This window comes from Bombina bombina, chromosome 3, assembly GCF_027579735.1.
Source record: "Bombina bombina isolate aBomBom1 chromosome 3, aBomBom1.pri, whole genome shotgun sequence".
Classification (NCBI taxonomy): Eukaryota; Metazoa; Chordata; class Amphibia; order Anura; family Bombinatoridae; genus Bombina; species Bombina bombina.
The window spans coordinates 103,686,346-103,705,344 of NC_069501.1; the positions used below are offsets into that span (position 1 = coordinate 103,686,346).

Below are 18,999 nucleotides of genomic sequence, written 5' to 3' on the forward strand. Positions count from 1 at the left end.
TCTATAATAGCATCTATATCCAACTCCGCAGCAGCAGAGCTGTAAACTATCCTTCTATAATAGCATCTATATCCAACTCAGCAGCAGCAGAGCTATAAACTATCCTTCTATAATAGCATCTATATATAACTTAGCAGTAGCAGAGCTGTAAACTATCCTTCTATAATAGCATCTATATCCAACTCAGCAGCAGCAGAGCTGTAAACTATCCTTCTATAATAGCATCTATAACCAACTCAGCAGCAGCAGAGCTGTAAACTATCCTTCTATAATAGCATCTATATCCAACTTAGCAGCAGCAGAGCTGTAAACTATCCTTCTATATTAGCATCTATATATAACTTAGCAGCAGCAGAGTTGTAAACCATCCTTCCATAATAGCATCTATATCCAACTTAGCAGCAGCAGCAGAGCTGTAAACTATCCTTCTAAATTAGCATCTATATATAACTTAGCAGCAGCAGAGTTGTAAACTATCCTTCTATAATAGCATCTATATATAACTTAGCAGTAGCAGAGCTGTAAACTATCCTTCTATAATAGCATCTATATGCAACTCAGCAGCAGCAGAGCTATTATCTATCCTTCTATAATAGCATCTATATCCAACTTAGCAGCAGCAGAGCTGTAAACTATCCTTCTATATTAGCATCTATATTTAACTTAGCAGCAGCAGAGCTGTAAACTATCCTTCTATAATAGCATCTATATCCAACTCAGCAACAGCAGAGCTATTATCTTTCCTTCTATAATAGCATCTATATCCAACTCAGCAGCAGCAGAGCTGTAAACTATCCTTCTATAATAGCATCTATATCCAACTTAGCAGCAGCAGAGCTGTAAACTATCCTTCTATAATAGCATCTATATATAACTTAGCAGCAGCAGAACTGTAAACTATCCTTCTATAATAGCATCTATATCCAACTCAGCAACAGCAGAGCTATTATCTATCATTCTATAATAGCATCTATATCCAACTCAGCAGCAGCAGAGCTGTAAACTATCCTTCTATAATAGCATCTATATCCAACTCAGCAGCAGCAGAGCTGTAAACTATCCTTCTATAATAGCATCTATATCCAACTCAGCAGCAGAGCTGTAAACTATCCTTCTATAATAGCATCTATATATAACTTAGCAGTAGCAGAGCTGTAAACTATCCTTCTATAATAGCATCTATATCCAACTTAGCAGCAGCAGAGCTGTAATCTATCCTTCTACAATAGCATCTATATCCAACTTAGCAGCAGCAGCAGAGCTGTAAACTATCCTTCTATTTTAGCATCTATATCCAACTAAGCAGCAGCAGAGCTGTAAACTATCCTTCCATAATAGCATCTATATCCAACTTAGCAGCAGAGCTGTAAACTATCCTTCTATAATAGCATCTATATCCAACTCAGCAGCAGAGCTGTAAACTATCCTTCTATAATAGCATCTATATATAACTTAGCAGTAGCAGAGCTGTAAACTATCCTTCTATAATAGCATCTATATCCAACTCAGCAGCAGCAGAGCTGTAAACTATCCTTCTATAATAGCATCTATATCCAACTCAGCAGCAGCAGAGCTGTAAACTATCCTTCTATAATAGCATCTATATCCAACTTAGCAGCAGCAGAGCTGTAAACTATCCTTCTATAATAGCATCTATATCCAACTCAGCAGCAGCAGAGCTGTAAACTATCCTTCTATAATAGCATATATATCCAACTCAGCAGCAGCAGAGCTGTAAACTATCCTTCTATAATAGCATCTATATCCAACTCAGCAGCAGCAGAGCTATTATCTATCCTTCTATAATAGCATCTATATCCAACTCAGCAGCAGCAGAGCTGTAAACTATCCTTCTATAATAGCATCTATATCCAACTCAGCAGCAGCAGAGCTATTATCTATCCTTCTATAATAGCATCTATATCCAACTCTGCAGCAGCAGAGCTGTAAACTATCCTTCTATAATAGCATCTATATATAACTTAGCCGCAGCAGAGCTGTAAACTATCCTTCTATAATAGTATCTATATCCAACTCAGCAGCAGCAGAGCTGTAAACTATCCTTCTATAATAGCATCTATATATAACTCAGCAGCAGCAGAGCTGTAAACTATCCTTCTATAATAGCATATATAACCAACTCAGCAGCAGCAGAGCCTGAAACTATCCTTCTATAATAGCATCTATATCCAACTTAGCAGCAGCAGAGCTGTAATCTATCCTTCTATATTAGCATCTATATATAACTTAGCAGCAGCAGAGTTGTAAACTATCCTTCCATAATAGCATCTATATCCAACTTAGCAGCAGCAGAGCTGTAAACTATCCTTCTATATTAGCATCTATATATAACTTAGCAGCAGCAGAGCTGTAAACTATCTTTCTATAATATCATCTATATCCAACTCAGCAGCAGCAGAGCTATTATCTATCCTTCTATAATAGCATCTATATCCAACTCAGCAGCAGCAGAGCTGTAAACTATCCTTCTATAATAGCATCTATATATAACTTAGTAGCAGCAGAGCTGTAAACTATCATTCTATAATAGCATCTATATCCAACTCAGCAGCAGCAGAGCTGTAAACTATCCTTCTATAATAGCATCTATATCCAATTCAGCATCAGCAGAGCTGTAAACTATCCTTCTATAATAGCATCTATATATAACTTAGCAGCAGCAGAGCTGTAAACTATCCTTCTATAATAGCATCTATATCCAACTCAGCAGCAGCAGAGCTGTAAACTATCCTTCTATAATAGCATCTATAACCAACTCAGCAGCAGCAGAGCTGTAAACTATCCTTCTATAATAGCATCTATATCCAACTTAGCAGCAGCAGAGCTGTAAACTATCCTTCTATATTAGCATCTATATATAACTTAGCAGCAGCAGAGTTGTAAACCATCCTTCCATAATAGCATCTATATCCAACTTAGCAGCAGCAGAGCTGTAAGCTATCCTTCTATATTAGCATCTATATATAACTTAGCAGCAGCAGAGTTGTAAACTATCCTTCTATAATAGCATCTATATCCAACTCAACAGCAGCAGAGCTGTAAACTATCCTTCTATAATAGCATCTATAACCAACTCAGCAGCAGCAGAGCTGTAAACTATCCTTCTATAATAGCATCTATATCCAACTTAGCAGCAGCAGAGCTGTAAACTATCCTTCTATATTAGCATCTATATATAACTTAGCAGCAGCAGAGTTGTAAACCATCCTTCCATAATAGCATCTATATCCAACTTAGCAGCAGCAGAGCTGTAAGCTATCCTTCTATATTAGCATCTATATATAACTTAGCAGCAGCAGACCTGTAAACTATCCTTCTATAATAGCATCTGTATCCAACTCAGCAGCAGCAGAGCTATTATCTATCCTTCTATAATAGCATCTATATCCAACTTAGCAGCAGCAGAGCTGTAAACTATCCTTCTATAATAGCATCTATATATAACTTAGCAGTAGCAGAGATGTAAACTATCCTTCTATAATAGCATATATATCCAACTCAGCAGCAGCAGAGCTATTATCTATCCTTCTATAATAGCATCTATATCCAACTTGGCAGCAGCAGAGCTGTAAACTATCCTTCTATAATAGCATCTATATATAACTTAGCAGTAGCAGAGCTGTAAACTATCCTTCTATAATAGCATCTATATCCAACTTAGCAGCAGCAGAGCTGTAATCTATCCTTCTATAATAGCATCTATATCCAACTTAGCAGCAGCAGAGCTGTAAACTATCCTTCCATAATAGCATCTATATCCAACTTAGCAGCAGAGCTGTAAACTATCCTTCTATAATAGCATCTATATCCAACTCAGCAGCAGAGCTGTAAACTATCCTTCAATAATAGCATCTATATATAACTTAGCAGTAGCAGAGCTGTAATCTATCCTTCTATAATAGCATCTATATCCAATTTAGCAGCAGCAGAGCTGTAAACTATCCTTCCATAATAGCATCTATATATAACTTAGCAGCAGAGCTGTAAACTATCCTTCTATAATAGGATCTATATCCAACTCAACAGCAGAGCTGTAAACTATCCTTCTATAATAGCATCTATATATAACTTAGCAGTAGCAGAGCTGTAAACTATCCTTCTATAATAGCATATATAACCAACTTAGCAGCAGCAGAGCTGTAAACTATCCTTCTATAATAGCATATATATCCAACTCAGCAGCAGCAGAGCTGTAAACTATCCTTCTATAATAGCATCTATAACCAACTCAGCAGCAGCAGAGCTGTAAACTATCCTTCTATAATAGCATCTATATCCAACTGAGCAGCACCAGAGCTGTAAACTATCCTTCTATATTAGCATCTATATATAACTTAGCAGCAGCAGAGCTGTAAACTATCCTTCTATAATAGCATCTGTATATAACTTAGCAGCAGCAGAGCTGTAAACTATCCTTCTATAATAGCATCTATATATAACTTAGCAGCAGCAGAGCTGTAAACTATCCTTCTATAATAGCATCTATATATAACTTAGCAGCAGCAGAGCTGTAAACTATCCTTCTATAATAGCATCTATATCCAACTCCGCAGCAGCAGAGCTGTAAACTATCCTTCTATAATAGCATCTATATCCAACTTAGCAGCAGCAGAGCTGTAAACTATCCTTATATAATAGCATCTATATCCAACCTAGCAGCAGCAGAAAAAGCGATACTGATTAAAGCATTTTCTGCTCTCTGGTCACTGCCTAACTTAAGTGGGAAGTGACTGACTTTATTTTGGTATAAAGTACCAGTGTGAACTTACTCAGTAGGGCCGGATGATCCAAAGCTCTCTGATCTGGCGAGATTATCTACGTCTCGTCTATACTGTAAGGTCCCTCAATGGTATCCTTTGCTAAAGAGTAATCCTAGCTGAGCTCTGGAGCGTGCACGTGTCTTTAGCAGCAGTGTTTGCAACAATGTTTACAACAAGGTTATACACAGTTGCAAATACTTTTGCCATAGAATGCTAAAGACACGTGCACACTCCTCAGTTCCCATCAGCCTATCTAGATTTACCCTTCAACAAAGGATACCAAAAGAACAAACAAATTTGACAAAATAAGTTGTTTAATTGCATGCACTACCTGAATTATCAACATTTAATTTTGCCTTAACTGGCCCTTTAAAGGGACTAATATAAAATGATAAATCGTATATATATAAAAAAAACACTGCAATATACTTTCATTATTTATTTTGTCCTCTTTTCCTGTAATTCTATTCTGAAATTGTGAGCTTTTCAGTTCCCACTAGAAATGGAAGTGCAGAACACTGTTGTATTCCACAGTCATTGGCTGCACACTCTAGTGACCTATTTATAATGGTCTCTAATTGGCCAAAGCAGAGAAAGTAGCCTAAGTTACAACATGGCAGCTCCCATTGTTTTATAGACACTAAAACTTTACACTTATTTTGTCACTATTTAAACAGTTACTGAAACTTTGAAAAATAGATCTACATTTTATTCTCAGACTAATCTATTCTTCATTATATCTAGCATTTATTTAGTGTTAAATGTCACTTTAAGGCACGGATATAAACAACTGTCTAGAGGCTTTTCAAGGGGTGTGTCCCACAAAACCACATGCAATTTGCTAACAAAATTATAGTTTAAATGCTTTTAAAACATTTATTTTGTATGCAGATTTTTTTGCATTGTAGCGATTCATTTCCACTTCAAAAAATTACTTTCTTGTTCCCTTAACTGCTATACATCAAAGCTCTTGAAAACATCTAATAGTTATATATCTGTTTCTTATATACCGGATAGAAGTCTGTTTTTTCAGCCATGAGTTTCAGAACTGCTGGAGTGACAGGCGGTACAGTGACCATCTGCAGTTTTCCAAAAAGGCCGCTGTATCCGGAGATTTTAGAGCGCTTCATTCGATCTTCCATCACAAGCGACAAGGACTGAGAGTGGTTGATGACCTCAAGTAGAGTAGAAATTGCTACATTCTGAATATAACAATCTTTTACACAGCAGCAGATTGTCATGAGAGCCTTAAACCACAATGGGAAGCAGGAATCTCCAGAACCTTATTGGAAAGACAGAAAGGATCGCCAGTGATTGTTTGATCAGTGCACAGCTCATTTATATATGTTCCAAAATGACCACAACAAAGGAGATAAACAAAAGTGAAGTGGCTTTTCAAGGGGAATATCCATAGACGGCAAAATAATGCAAAATCAATGGTACGTGAACCTTTTGTCACATTATTTTATTAATCTAATGTCTGTCTATACTGTTTGCTGGTGAGCGATAAATAACCAGCTAAAACAAGTGGCTGGTTATTGCTATCACTGGTTCATTTTTTTAAAACTCCCCCAGCTGCCCCCAAAATAACATGTGACGTCCCTTTTTAAACAAACAAAAAATGCAGCATTTTTTTTTAAACTAACTTTACTATGCAGTTTTTGGGGGCTATAGTTGGCGTGTGTGGAGTGTTTGAGGGGAAAAAACGGCACTAAAAACTGCCTTTACATTGCGGCTTATGGGAACTGTGTGTTCCCTGTAAATATATATGTATATATTTATTAGAGTGCGCTGGTATTATTCAATTGAGCGCAACTATCGCTTTAGTGTAAGCAATATTTATCGTTCAACTTGTAATCTAGCCCTAAATGTATAACATGCAAATTTTTACACCATCTTCAAAAATACTTCCCCTGCCTACAACCAGTATTACTGACAATATGTTAAACAAAACAGGCATCAGAACTGAACCCTGAGGAACACTAGTAGCTGAATTAACTGGAACACTGTACTAATTATGCTTAAAGGGAAATGATACCCAAATGTTGACGCACTTGAAAGTGATGCATCATATCTGTAAAAGGCTGACTAGAAAACGTCATCTGAACATCTCTGCTAAAAAAAATAAAAAAAAAAATAGAGAAATCAAATGTCCTCAGTAGCCACATCTCATTGTAAAGAGACTTTAAGCAACCAATCAGGATGCTAGTCCCAGGACCTAAAAGGAAGCTTGCATCTGGCATGTGCAGGCACAATCATGTTATTTACCTCCTCACTTTAAGGAAGTTTACTATGAAATCTTACGAGATTTCAGTGACATCTCATAAGATCACAGTAAAGCAAAGCATAAACTTAGCACTGCTGATGCGGATTTGATATTGTTGTTTTTTTTAACCTGCAGATGGAGCTGAAGGATAACTCTTCACTAAACACTTACTATTGTGAGCTGAAGAAATTTTGAAGTAAAATATCTTCTTTTTATATAGAGATGTTCATGTGATATATATTGACTGCTTTTTAGAGTTATACTGCATCCCTTTTAAGTTTATGAGTTAGTTTTTGTGTGGTATAGTGTCATGCTTTACTAAAATATAGATAATCTATATCTACTGCCTCATGTTGATCATCACTTTAGTTACAAAGTCAAAGAAATCAACTAGATTAGTTTAACCTTAAAAAACATGTTCAGTGAGTTGTTTTTTTAAGTAATTTATTTGAATCCTGAACCCATACAGCTCTCACTAGCTTTCCCTCTTACCAGGCATATGGAAGAGAGTAATGTATAACTGCTCAGTCTCCTCTTCTGAAAGGTACACCGGGAATGTGGCACAATCCAGCAAGAAGTGGCAAGCAGCAGCAAATGCTTCCCGGCATTCTTCTGTCAGGTTGCCCATGTTCTTTATGAAGCGGTCAATATCCCACTCCTCCTCGGACCCTTTATTCACAGCTTTACTAGGAGAAAGTGATGGAGAACCAGCTGATCTCAAACTCTTTTGCTTTAAAGTTGGTGCTCGAGGAGTGAAGAAATCGGTCAGCATTTGTTTGAACTGAGGTGCAGTGATTTGTTTGGCTTCCCATGCTCCCCTCTTTTTAGGACCTTCCTCCTTTTCTGCTGTTAACTCAGTCACTGTTGTGCTTGTCCCATTGTTCTGTGGCTGTATCTGAATCCCAAACAGATGTTTGCTGGCAAAGTTGGCCACTAGTTCCTGGATGCAGTGCAATGTCTTCTGCATGCTGCCACCTTTCTTCCACACATCTCCTTTCTCAGGGCACACTCTGGGCATGCGTAGATGCTCAGACAGCTCAGGAGAGGATGCACTCAGGACAATGCCACTGTCTTCTGACTTAAGTGCAGGAAAAACTTCTTCCTCTTCTGCAAATCCCTCCTCCTCGTCTGGTCCAGAGACTGGCTTAATATTCAATGATTCTTTTGATGGGCTCTGAAACAAGACAGGTCACACGTACTCAAAACTTGTATAAAAACAAACATCTCAGGACACAACTAAAGAGAGAGAAAAACAAAATGTATGCTTACCTGATACATTTATTTATTTCCGGATATGGTGAGTCCACAAGGTCATCAATTACTAGTGGGAATATCACTCCTGGCCAGCAGGAGGAGGCAAAGAGCACCACAGCAAAGCTGTTAAGTATCACTCCCCATCCCACAAACCCCGGTCATTCAACCGAAGGAAAAAGGAATAACACAAAGGTGTAGAGGTGCCAAAGGTTTAGTAAAAAACAATTTATCTTATAATCTTATTTATATCCTATTATTTATCTTAAATAAAAGGGTGGGGTCGTGGACTCACAATATCTGGAAATAAATACATTTATCAGGTAAGCATACATTTTGTTTTCTCTCCTAAGATATGGTGAGTCCACAACGTCATCAATTACTTTTGGGAACCAGTACCCAAGCTAGAGGACACAGATGACTAGGGAGGGAAAAAGACAGGCGGACCTAAACAGAAGGCACCACCACTTGAAGATTTCTCCTTTCTCCCAAAAGAAGCCTCAGCCGAGGCAAAAGTATCAAATATGTAAATTTTTGAAAAAGTATGTAGAGAGGACCAAGTTGCAGACTTGCAAATCTGTTCCACAGAAGCTTCATTTTTGAAAGCCCAGGAAGAGCCCTCGTGGAATGAGCTGTAATTCTCTCATGAGGCTGATGACCAGCAGTCTCATGAGCAAAATGGCTGACCAGCAGTCTCATAAGCAAAATGAATAATACTTCTCAACCAGAGGGAAGTAGAAGTAGCAATAGCCTTCTGTAGAATTTCAGAGCACGCACAACATCCAAGTTGTGCAACAAACGTTCCTTATGAGAAGGATTAGGACATAGAGAAGGAACAAATATTTCCTGATTAATATTTCTATCTGAAACCACTTAAAGGGACACTGTACCCAAAAATTTTCTTTCGTGATTCAGATAGAGCATGTCATTTTAAGCAACTTTCTAATTTACTCCTATTATCAAATTTTCTTCATTCTCTTGGTATCTTTATTTGAAATGCAAGAATGTAAGTTTAGATGCCGGCCCATTTTTGGTGAACAACCTGGGTTGTCCTTGCTGATTGGTGGATAAATTCATCCACCAATAAAAATGTGCTGCCCAGAGTACTGAAACCAAAAAAAAGCTTAGATGCCTTCTTTTTCAAATAATGATAGCAAGAGAACGAAGAAAAATTGATAATAGGAGTAAATTAGAAAGTTGCTTAAAATTGCATGCTCTTTCTGAATTACAAAAGAAAAAAAATTGGGTTCAGTGTCCCTTTAAGGAAGAAAACCCAACTTAGTACGAAGAACCACCTTATCGGCGTGAAAAATAAGATGAGGTGAATCACACTGCAAGGCCAGAGTTCCGAAACTCTCCGAGCAGAAGAGATAGCAAAAAGAAACAAAACCTTCCAAGATAATGACTTAATATCTATGGAATGCAATGGCTCAAACTGAGCATGCTGCAAAACCTTAAGTACAAGGTTAAGGCTCCAAGGGGGAGCAACAGGCTAAAACACAGGCCTGATTCTGACCAGGGCCTGACAAAAAGATTGAACATCTGGCACATCCGCAAGACGTTTGTGTAACAAAAAGAAAATTTATGCTTACCTGATAAATTTGTTTCTTTTTAGACACGATGAGTCAACGGATTTCATCCTTACTTATGGGATATTCACCTACTGGTCAGCAGGAGGAGGCAAAGAGCACCACAGCAGAGCTGCTATACATAGCTCCTCCCTTCCCTCCCACTCCAGTCATTCGACCGAAGTTAGGAAGAGAAAGGAAAAGCCAAGGTGCAGAGGTGTCTGAAGTTTACAAAAAATAATAACCTGTCTCAGAGAACAGGGCATGTCTAAAAAGAAACAAATTTATCAGGTAAGCATAAATTTTCTTTTCTTTTTAAAGACACGATGAGTCCACGGATTTCATCCTTACTTATGGGATACAATACCAAAGCTAGATTATACGGATGATAAGGGAGGGACAAGACAGGGAACCTAAACGGAAGGCACAACAGCTTGAAGAACCATTCTCCCAAAAACAGCCTCAATCGAGGCAAAAGTATCAAATTTGAAAAATTTAGAAAAAGTGTGAAGAGAAGACCAAGTTGTAGCCTTGCAAATCTGTTCTACAGAAGCTTCATTTTTGAATGCCCATGAGGAAGCAACAGCCCTAGTGGAATGAGCCACTCTCAGGAGGCTGCTGTCCAGCAGACTCATATGCAAAGTGGATGATATTCCTCAACCAAAAAGAAAGAGAGGTAGCCGTAGCTTTCTGACCCTTTCGTTTTCCAGAGAAAATTACAAACAAAGAAGAAGACTGACGAAAGTCCTTAGTTGCTTGTAAGTAAAATTTTAAAGCACGGACCACGTCCAAATTGTGCAAAATACATTTTTTCTGAGAAGAAGGATTAGAACACAAAGAAGGAACAACAAACTCCTGATTAATGTTTCTGTCTGAAACAAGCTTAGGTAAAAAACCTAGCTTAGTACGTAAAACTACCTTATCCGAATGGAAAATAAGATAAGACGAAGAGTATTGCAACGCCGAGAGTACAGACACTCTACGAGCTGAAGAAATAGTAACAAGAAATAAAACTTTCCAAGATAACAACTTAATATCTAAGGAAAGCATAGGCTCAAACTGAGCCCCTTGAAGAACCTTAAGAACTAAATTCCATGGAGGAGTAACTGTTCTGAACACAGGCCTGATCCTGACCAAGGCCTGACAAAAGGATTGCACATCTGGAAGCATGATGATGTCCAATGCCGCCACCATCAGTCCGATTACCTCCATGCACTGAGCCACTGAAGGCCAAGGAGTGGACTGAAGGACTATACAAGTATCGATAATCTTTGATTTCCTGACTTCTATCAGAAAAATCTTCATTGATATGGAATCTATTATGATTCCCAAAAAAGTTACCCTTGTGCTTGGGACTAAGGAACACTTTTCCAAATTTACCTTGCCCCCATGAGATCACGGGAAGGAAAACACCTTGTCAGTGTGAAATCTTACTTGCTATAAGGATAGCGTCTGGACTAGGATATCGTCCAGATAGGGCGCCCCTGCAATGCCCCGTAACCGAAGCACCGCCAACAGCGATCCCGGAGCCTTTATGAAAACTCTGAAAGCTGTAGCAAGACCAAAAGGAAGAGCCACGAACTGGAAGAGTTTGTCTAGAAAGACAAACCCTAGAACTTGACGATTCTCGTGAACGGCACATGAAGGTATGCGTCCTTTAAATCCACTGTTGTCATTAATTGACCCTTTTGGATCAAGGAAAGGATGAAACGAATAGTTTCCATCTTGAAGGACGGTTCACGAAAAAAAAATTTGTAGACTCTTGAGATCTAAATAGTGGTCTGAAGGTTCTTTCCTCCTTTAGGAACCACAACCCGTTTGGGATTAAAAACCCAGAACCTGTACCTATATTGGAACTGTAACAATCACTCTCAGGTCTGAGAGGTCTCCTATGCAGTGTAAGAACGCCTCTCCTTTTGTCTGATCTACAGATAATTTTGAAAACAGAAAAAACCTGCCTCTGGGAGGAAAATGTTTGATCTCGAACCCAAACCTGAGCAAAGACGTTAAATCTGCCCCCTACAAGATCCGATCTCGGATCGGGGGCATGTCCTTCATGCTGTCTTTGATTCAACAGCAGGCTATGATCCCTTTTTTTAAAAAAATCTTTAAAATTTCAAAAAAGAGATTATTTCCATCAAGCCAGGTCCCAACAGAGACCTCTCCTTGTAAGGAATCACTAAAAGCTTAGACTTAGAGCATATATCCGTAGAACAAAGCTCTAGCCATAAAGCCCTGTGAGCTGGAACAGAGCAAACTATGCTCCCAGTTTGAGAAGTTGAAATAAAGGAATTAGCCAATTTGAAAGCTTTAATCCCGTCCTGGATTTTATCCAGGGAAGTTTCTGACTTAATAGCATCAGACAACGCATCAAACCAATCCGCCGTCACACTAGTGACGGTAGTCAAGTTTACACCAGGTTGCCATTGTAAGCCCTGGAGTACATCCCATTTGTAATTTTTGTCCATAGGACCTATCCTTAAAGGGTATAGCAGTTCACCTAGTTAAGCTGAAACTACTCCGTCCCCCCTAGGAAATGTTTGTCCAGCCTCCTTAGCTGAGTTGGCGATGGGAAACAGTTTTGGAAATAAAGGGAATGCATCCATCGTTATAATTCACTGGACGCACTAGTATAAATTACATCGGAAATGTCTTTACTGGACGTACTATGTTGGGGTCGCCCAGGCAAGATAAAAAAACTCCTCAAGTAACAATTCCATCTGAGTCCGAGAGTTCTCTCACAGATAATCCCAAAGTAACATCCTCCTTCAGTAACATGGAGGAACCATTAGGAATAATAACTACTGAAATAATTCCTCTAGCAATGTTTTCTACCTAGTGGGAAAAACATATAATGCATCATAACTCCGAGTGGAGTGTAAAAGGAAGCGCAGGGCACTGCATGTGGGCCATAACATTTTGTGGGACACTATAGGAGAAATTTGTGGCATAACTTGACCATCATCAACAGACTCCTTAACAGCAATCGCTTTAGAAGGAGTAGGTTCAGAAAAATATATATATATTTTTTTTTTACACATAAAAAAAAATGTTACTGTCTCTTTAATCGTAAAAGTAACTTATTGTTGTGAGTTTTTGTTCCATCCTAAGACACAAAGAAGGAATTAACAAACAGTTGAAATATTTTAATAAAATTTACACAAAAAATTTTACTGTGTCTTTAAATCTTTAAAAGTAACTCTTTATTTTTGTGTGATTTTGTTCCATCCAGAGTCACAAAGGATGAAGTAACAAACAGCTGCAATTCTGTAATAAAATTCACACATAAAAAAACGTTACTATCTCTTTAAATCTTAAAAGTAACTTTATTTTTGTGTGCTTTTGTGCCATCCAAAATCACAACGGAAGAAATAACAAAGAAATAGCTGAAATTCCTATAATAAAATTAACAGCTAAACAAATATTACTGTTTCTTTAAATTTTAAACTACAACTTTATATTTTTGAGTGCAGAAAAAAATTAGAATAGTACACAAGTATCATATTCCCTACGTACATCTCAGATAAACCTTGCTGAGGTGAGCCATCAGAACTTCATGCTTAAATTTAACATAACATAGTTCTCAGGCAGGTTCTCAGGCAGATCCGGAGCGCAATCCGGACCCACTTAATGACAGCACTAATTATAGTGCTAGGAAAGAAAAAACGCTCAACCATCCGATGAACGGAACGAAAATAGCGAGTTCAGGCGGTTTAACATAACTCCTCCCTCGTGGGCGTGAAACACACAATCCCTGAATCTGCCGGGAGATAGAAAATTGCGCTCCAAAACGGCGCCAAACATAACCCCGCCCTTCATGGGCGTTACCACACACCTCTCCCGGTCGCCATTACTATCTTCAGAAATAGTACTCCGGGAGATCTGAACCTTACATTTTATGCCTGGGGGCAAAGTGCAATACCGCTAATAGATAGTATACAAATCAATCACACTCCCTGAGCCCTCTTATAGTCAGCTCGGTCCAAGAAAATTAACACATGAACAGTGTAATGTTAAGTCTACTGCGTGATTGAATATATAAAAAAACCCAGAGAAACCACCTTCCATTCTCCTCAGCCCCAGTGCCTGCAAAGAAAATGCTGTCACATGAACCTCCCTTTAGATATATGTAGGAGCTTTATGTCCCAGAAAAGTGCTACACTTCCTCTGTCCTGAATCTTCACTTTTTATTTAGACCCAGAATAAAAAAGTCAGCACTTATCTTTGTATTCTGCCCGACAGCAGGGCAGCTCAGCAGGTTTAGGAGGTCCTCTCCCTCCCATAGCCCTGTGGAAAATAATAATGCCCGAGTTAACTTTGCTCAGGCTGTTAGGATAAAGGCAGCATCAATGTATAGGAGGCGCAGTGAGAATTATGTCCCACAAATTCCTATTGCTCTAAAGCCACCAAAAGCTCTACTGCAGAGACTGATATGGACTAAGGCTACACCCTAGAACAAAGTAGCACTCTCTGGCACTACTTTAAAAATAATAAACTCTTGATTGAAGAATCTTTTCTAACACCTCACTTTACCTCTTCCTATCACTAACGTAGGCAAAGAGAATGACTGGAGTGGGAGGAGCTATATATAGCAGCTCTGCTGTGGTGCTCTTTGCCTCCTCCTGCTGACCAGGAGGTGAATATCCCATAAGGAAGAAATCCGTGGACTCATCGTGTCTTTAAAAAGAAATAGATAATGCAGAAATCTGACCCTTCAGAGTGCTGACTGACAATCTTTTCCCCAGACCTTCCTGGAGAAAAGACAAAATCCTAGGAATCCTGACCCTACTCCAAGAGTAGACCTTGGATTCACACCAAGAAAGATATTTACGCCATACCTTATGCTAAATCTTTCTAGTAACAGGCTTGCAAACCTGAATCATGGTCTCAATGACCGACCCAGAAAAACCACGCTTAGACAGAACTAAGCATTCAATCTCTAAGCAGTCAGCTTCAGAGAAACGAGATTTGAATGAAGGAATGGACCCTGATGTAGAAGGTCCTTCCTCAGAGAAGAGATGACATCTTCACTAGGTCTGTATACCAGATCCTGCGAGGTCATGCAGGAGCTACTAGAATTACTAAAGTTCTCTCCTGATTGGTACGAGACAAAACTCAAGGAAGGAGAGCAAACAGAGGAAACCGATATGCTAGACAGAAATCCCAACAAACCGCCCGAGCATCTATCAGGGCGGCCTGCAGATCTCTTGACCTTGAACCGAACTTTGGAAGCTTGGCGTTCTGCCGAGACGCCATTAGATCCAACTCCGGCACTCCTCATTTGAGGGTTAACCGGGAGAACACCTCCGGATGGAGAGCCCACTCTCCGGGATGAAATGTCTGGCTGCAGTTGTCCCCTCCTGGAATGTGGCTGGTAGACGGACAACAATAGTGAGCTTCCGCTCACCGAAATATCCGAGCCACCTTATGGCTAAAGATCTCTGGGTTTCTACTGAGAAGAGGAAGTCTGAATAAAGCCGGATAAACCAGCTAAGGACAACTGAGACCAAGCCCTCAGAACATTATAAATCGCTCTCAACTCCAAGATGTTCATGATGAGAGTAGACTCTAGATCTTAGTTATGAGACAGACCCGCATGGTCCCCGTTCCATTGACTGAGCATGCATAATTGCAGAGCTCCCAAATGGAATCGCGCAAAGGGAAAGATGTTCATGGAAACAACAATCAGACCAATTATCTCCATACAAAGAGCTCGAACAGCAGACTGCAGAGAGAGGCAAGAACAAATAAGGATTTTTTTAACTCTGTCATAAGAATTTACATGGATAGGGAATCTATTATGTTCCATAAGAAAGCTACCCTTGTAGATGGAACAAAGGAACTCTTTTCTAGATTTGCTTCCATCCGAGAAAACGAAGAAAAGACAACAAGTTCTCTGGGTAAGAGATTGCTTGACAAAGGATGGCGCCTGAACCAAAATGACGTTCAGGAAGGACGCCCTTGTAAATCCGAGACCCGAAAGAGTCTTCTAGAAAGGCAAATCTCAGGAACTTGAGACAATCCCTTAGGATGGGAAACGCATTCTTCAGGTCTATGTTCATCATGAACTGACCCTCCTGAGCCAAAGGAAAAATGGAATGAAAATTTTCCATCTTGAAAAACTTGTAAAATAGATCCATGGCCCTGTTTTAGCACTGGAACTGGAACTATCACTACCAGGGGGGACTGCAGATAATCCTGAGAGGAGAAAAATGTCACTGGGAAGGAAATATTTCATTCTAATTGAAACCTTAAGATACTATGTCCCAAGGATTTAGGACAATTCGTATCCGTATAACTTACCCTGGTCTCAAGACTGATTGGAGTGCCAAGAAGACTTGGACTAATCCTGCTTGAAAGAGGAAGACTTTCCTTTGGAGCTACAGAAAGAAACGAAAATTACTTTGACGTCCTTAATCTCTATTCTTCTAGACTGTGGAAGAAAAGACCTTTCCACCCAAAGAATCAGGAATTATTCCTGCCACCAGTTCCAAACAAATAATACCCTTGTAAGGAAGCACTAGAAGCTTGGACTTAAATTTAAACAAATAAGTGGATTTCCAGCCTCCAGGAAATAATTTAAAAGACCTTTATTTCTTTTTCACAGGGTCCATTAAGCAAACGACTGAACTGAATCGCACTGAATCACATTTTAATCACAAAAACACTAATTGTAAAAACACTGACAATAGTTTGGTACATAATATTTCAGACTATGTTTTATCTGACACTGAATATAAGATTCTGAATAAGGGATTATCTTTTTGTCTAAAAAATGCAAATGATGATTTTATTATACAACAGGATTTAAAGAGATTTTTTAGAAAACTAAAATTAAAAGTTCACTTTTCTACATTAACCAATATGACACAAAATCAACTAACATGATGAATACAGATGACATTAATAGCAAAACCAAATTTAATGATCCTAAGAAATATGGAATAAAAGTTAAAAGTAAATTTACACCACCTGCACAACATAGCGTTGCAACTTTTGCAAAACTGGTTAATAAAGAAGTAGACAATTTATTAAGAAGAAATAGAAAGAAAAAACTGGTACAAGCTAATAAAAATGAACAAAGCATAATTACTAAAATTAAGAACAATAATGAGATTGTAATTAAGGAGGCGGACAAGGGTGGGGCTGTAGTATTGCTTAATAAATCTGATTATATCAAAGAGATAGAGAGACAACTAGATGATGTACAAGTGTATAAACCTTTAGGGGGAGATCCTACTATTCAAATTAAGTAAAGAGATTGAACATCTAACAAATCAAGCAGTTAAAATGGGAATTATTACAGCCAAATTTAAGGAATCTTTAATTGAGGAACATCCAGTAAGGCCAGTACTATATATAACACCTAAGATACACAAAGATGAATACCACCCACCAGGCCACCCTATAGTGGCAGGTGTTAATTCTGTGTTTTCCAGGATTTCTATATTTTTAGATAAAATACTTCAACCATACTTACCTAACACATCTTCATATATAAAAGACACTAATGATTTTTTGAATAAATTAAGGGACATAGGACATATTGGAGACAAGTGTATTTTATACACATTAGATGTTACTAGTCTCTATACTTCTATCAAACACACTAGTGGCATCTCGGCAGTGAGAAATACATTGGAGATGGATAAAAGATATAATAGTGGAGAGATCCAATTTTTGATAGATTTACTATCACTTATTCTATATCAAAACTATTTCCTTTTCCAAGACAAGTTCTTTCTGCAAAAACAGGGTACTGCAATGGGCTACAACGTCGCCCCAACCTATGCCAACATATATATGTCTCATATAGAGGAAAGATTTGTATATCCACATATATTATTTTTACAGCATGGCGCCACCTGGTGGAGATTTATAGATGATGTATTTGGCATATGGTTGGGCGACGTTGGAAGCCTATTGACATTTGTAGAGCACCTGAATTCGTCTGTTATGGGGCTAAAATTCACTCTTAAGATGAGTGAAATAGGTGTTGAATTTCTGGACACTTGTCTATGTAGAAAAGGGTTTTTGAAAAACAGATTTATATACCAAACCTACTGACAAAAATAAAATATTACAATTTGACAATTATCATCCAGATAACACATTGAAAGCCATACCTAGAAGCCAATTTTTAAGAGTTAAAAGAATTGTGTCAGACGAAGATAGGTGTAATTTAAGATTAAGTGAAATGGCAGATAAATTCAAAAAGAGGGGCTACCCTGATAAATTAATTAAAGAACAATTGAAACTTGTCAAAACTAATGATCAAGATGTTAGAAAGAATAATAGTAAGAAGGAAAATAGGATGATATTTGTAACCCAGTGCAATGCCCTAGGTCCCAAAATCTCAGGTATTATAAATAAATACTGGCATATATTGAAAGATTGTAACCCTTGGGTAGAAGAATTTAAAAAACATAATTTATGCTTACCTGATAAATTCCTTTCTCCTGTAGTGTAGTCAGTCCACGGGTCATCATTACTTATGGGATATTAACTCCTCCCCAACAGGAAGTGCAAGAGGATCACCCAAGCAGAGCTGCTACATAGCTCCTCCCCTCTACGTCACACCCAGTCATTCGACCGAGAACCAAACGAGAAAGGAGAAACTATAGGGTGCAGTGGTGACTGGAGTATAATTTAAAATTTAGACCTGCCATAAAAAACTGGGCGGGCCGTGGACTGACTACACTACAGGAGAAAGGAATTTATCAGGTAAGCATAAATTATGTTTTCTCCTGTTAAGTGTAGTCAGTCCACGGGTCATCATTACTTATGGGATACCAATACCAAAGCTAAAGTACACGGATGACGGGAGGGACAGGCAGGATCTTTATACGGAAGGAACCACTGCCTGAAGAACCTTTCTCCCAAAAACAGCCTCCGAAGAAGCAAAAGTGTCAAATTTGTAAAATTTGGAAAAAGTATGAAGAGAAGACCAAGTTGCAGCCTTGCAAATCTGTTCAACAGAGGCCTCATTCTTAAAGGCCCAAGTGGAAGCCACAGCTCTAGTAGAATGAGCTGTAACTCTTTCAGGAGGCTGCTGTCCAGCAGTCTCATAGGCTAAACGTATTATGAACCGGAGTAGTTATAAAAACCAAATTTTTCCCAGTAAAAGCAAAAA

At 38.5% G+C, this 18,999-nt stretch overlaps 1 protein-coding gene across 1 annotated transcript in view; it reads right to left on the minus strand.

Moving 5' to 3' along the window:
- The window catches only part of DOP1B (DOP1 leucine zipper like protein B), a 593,629-nt gene that overhangs the window by 323,150 nt on the left and 251,480 nt on the right, over positions 1 to 18,999 (minus strand). Inside the window, exons 14-15 of the mRNA XM_053705165.1 lie at positions 7,540 to 8,221; positions 5,792 to 6,063 (exon numbers count right to left, since the gene is read on the minus strand). Coding sequence (XP_053561140.1) covers positions 5,792 to 6,063; positions 7,540 to 8,221 — 954 coding nt within the window. The remainder of the gene's footprint in view (positions 1 to 5,791; positions 6,064 to 7,539; positions 8,222 to 18,999) is intronic.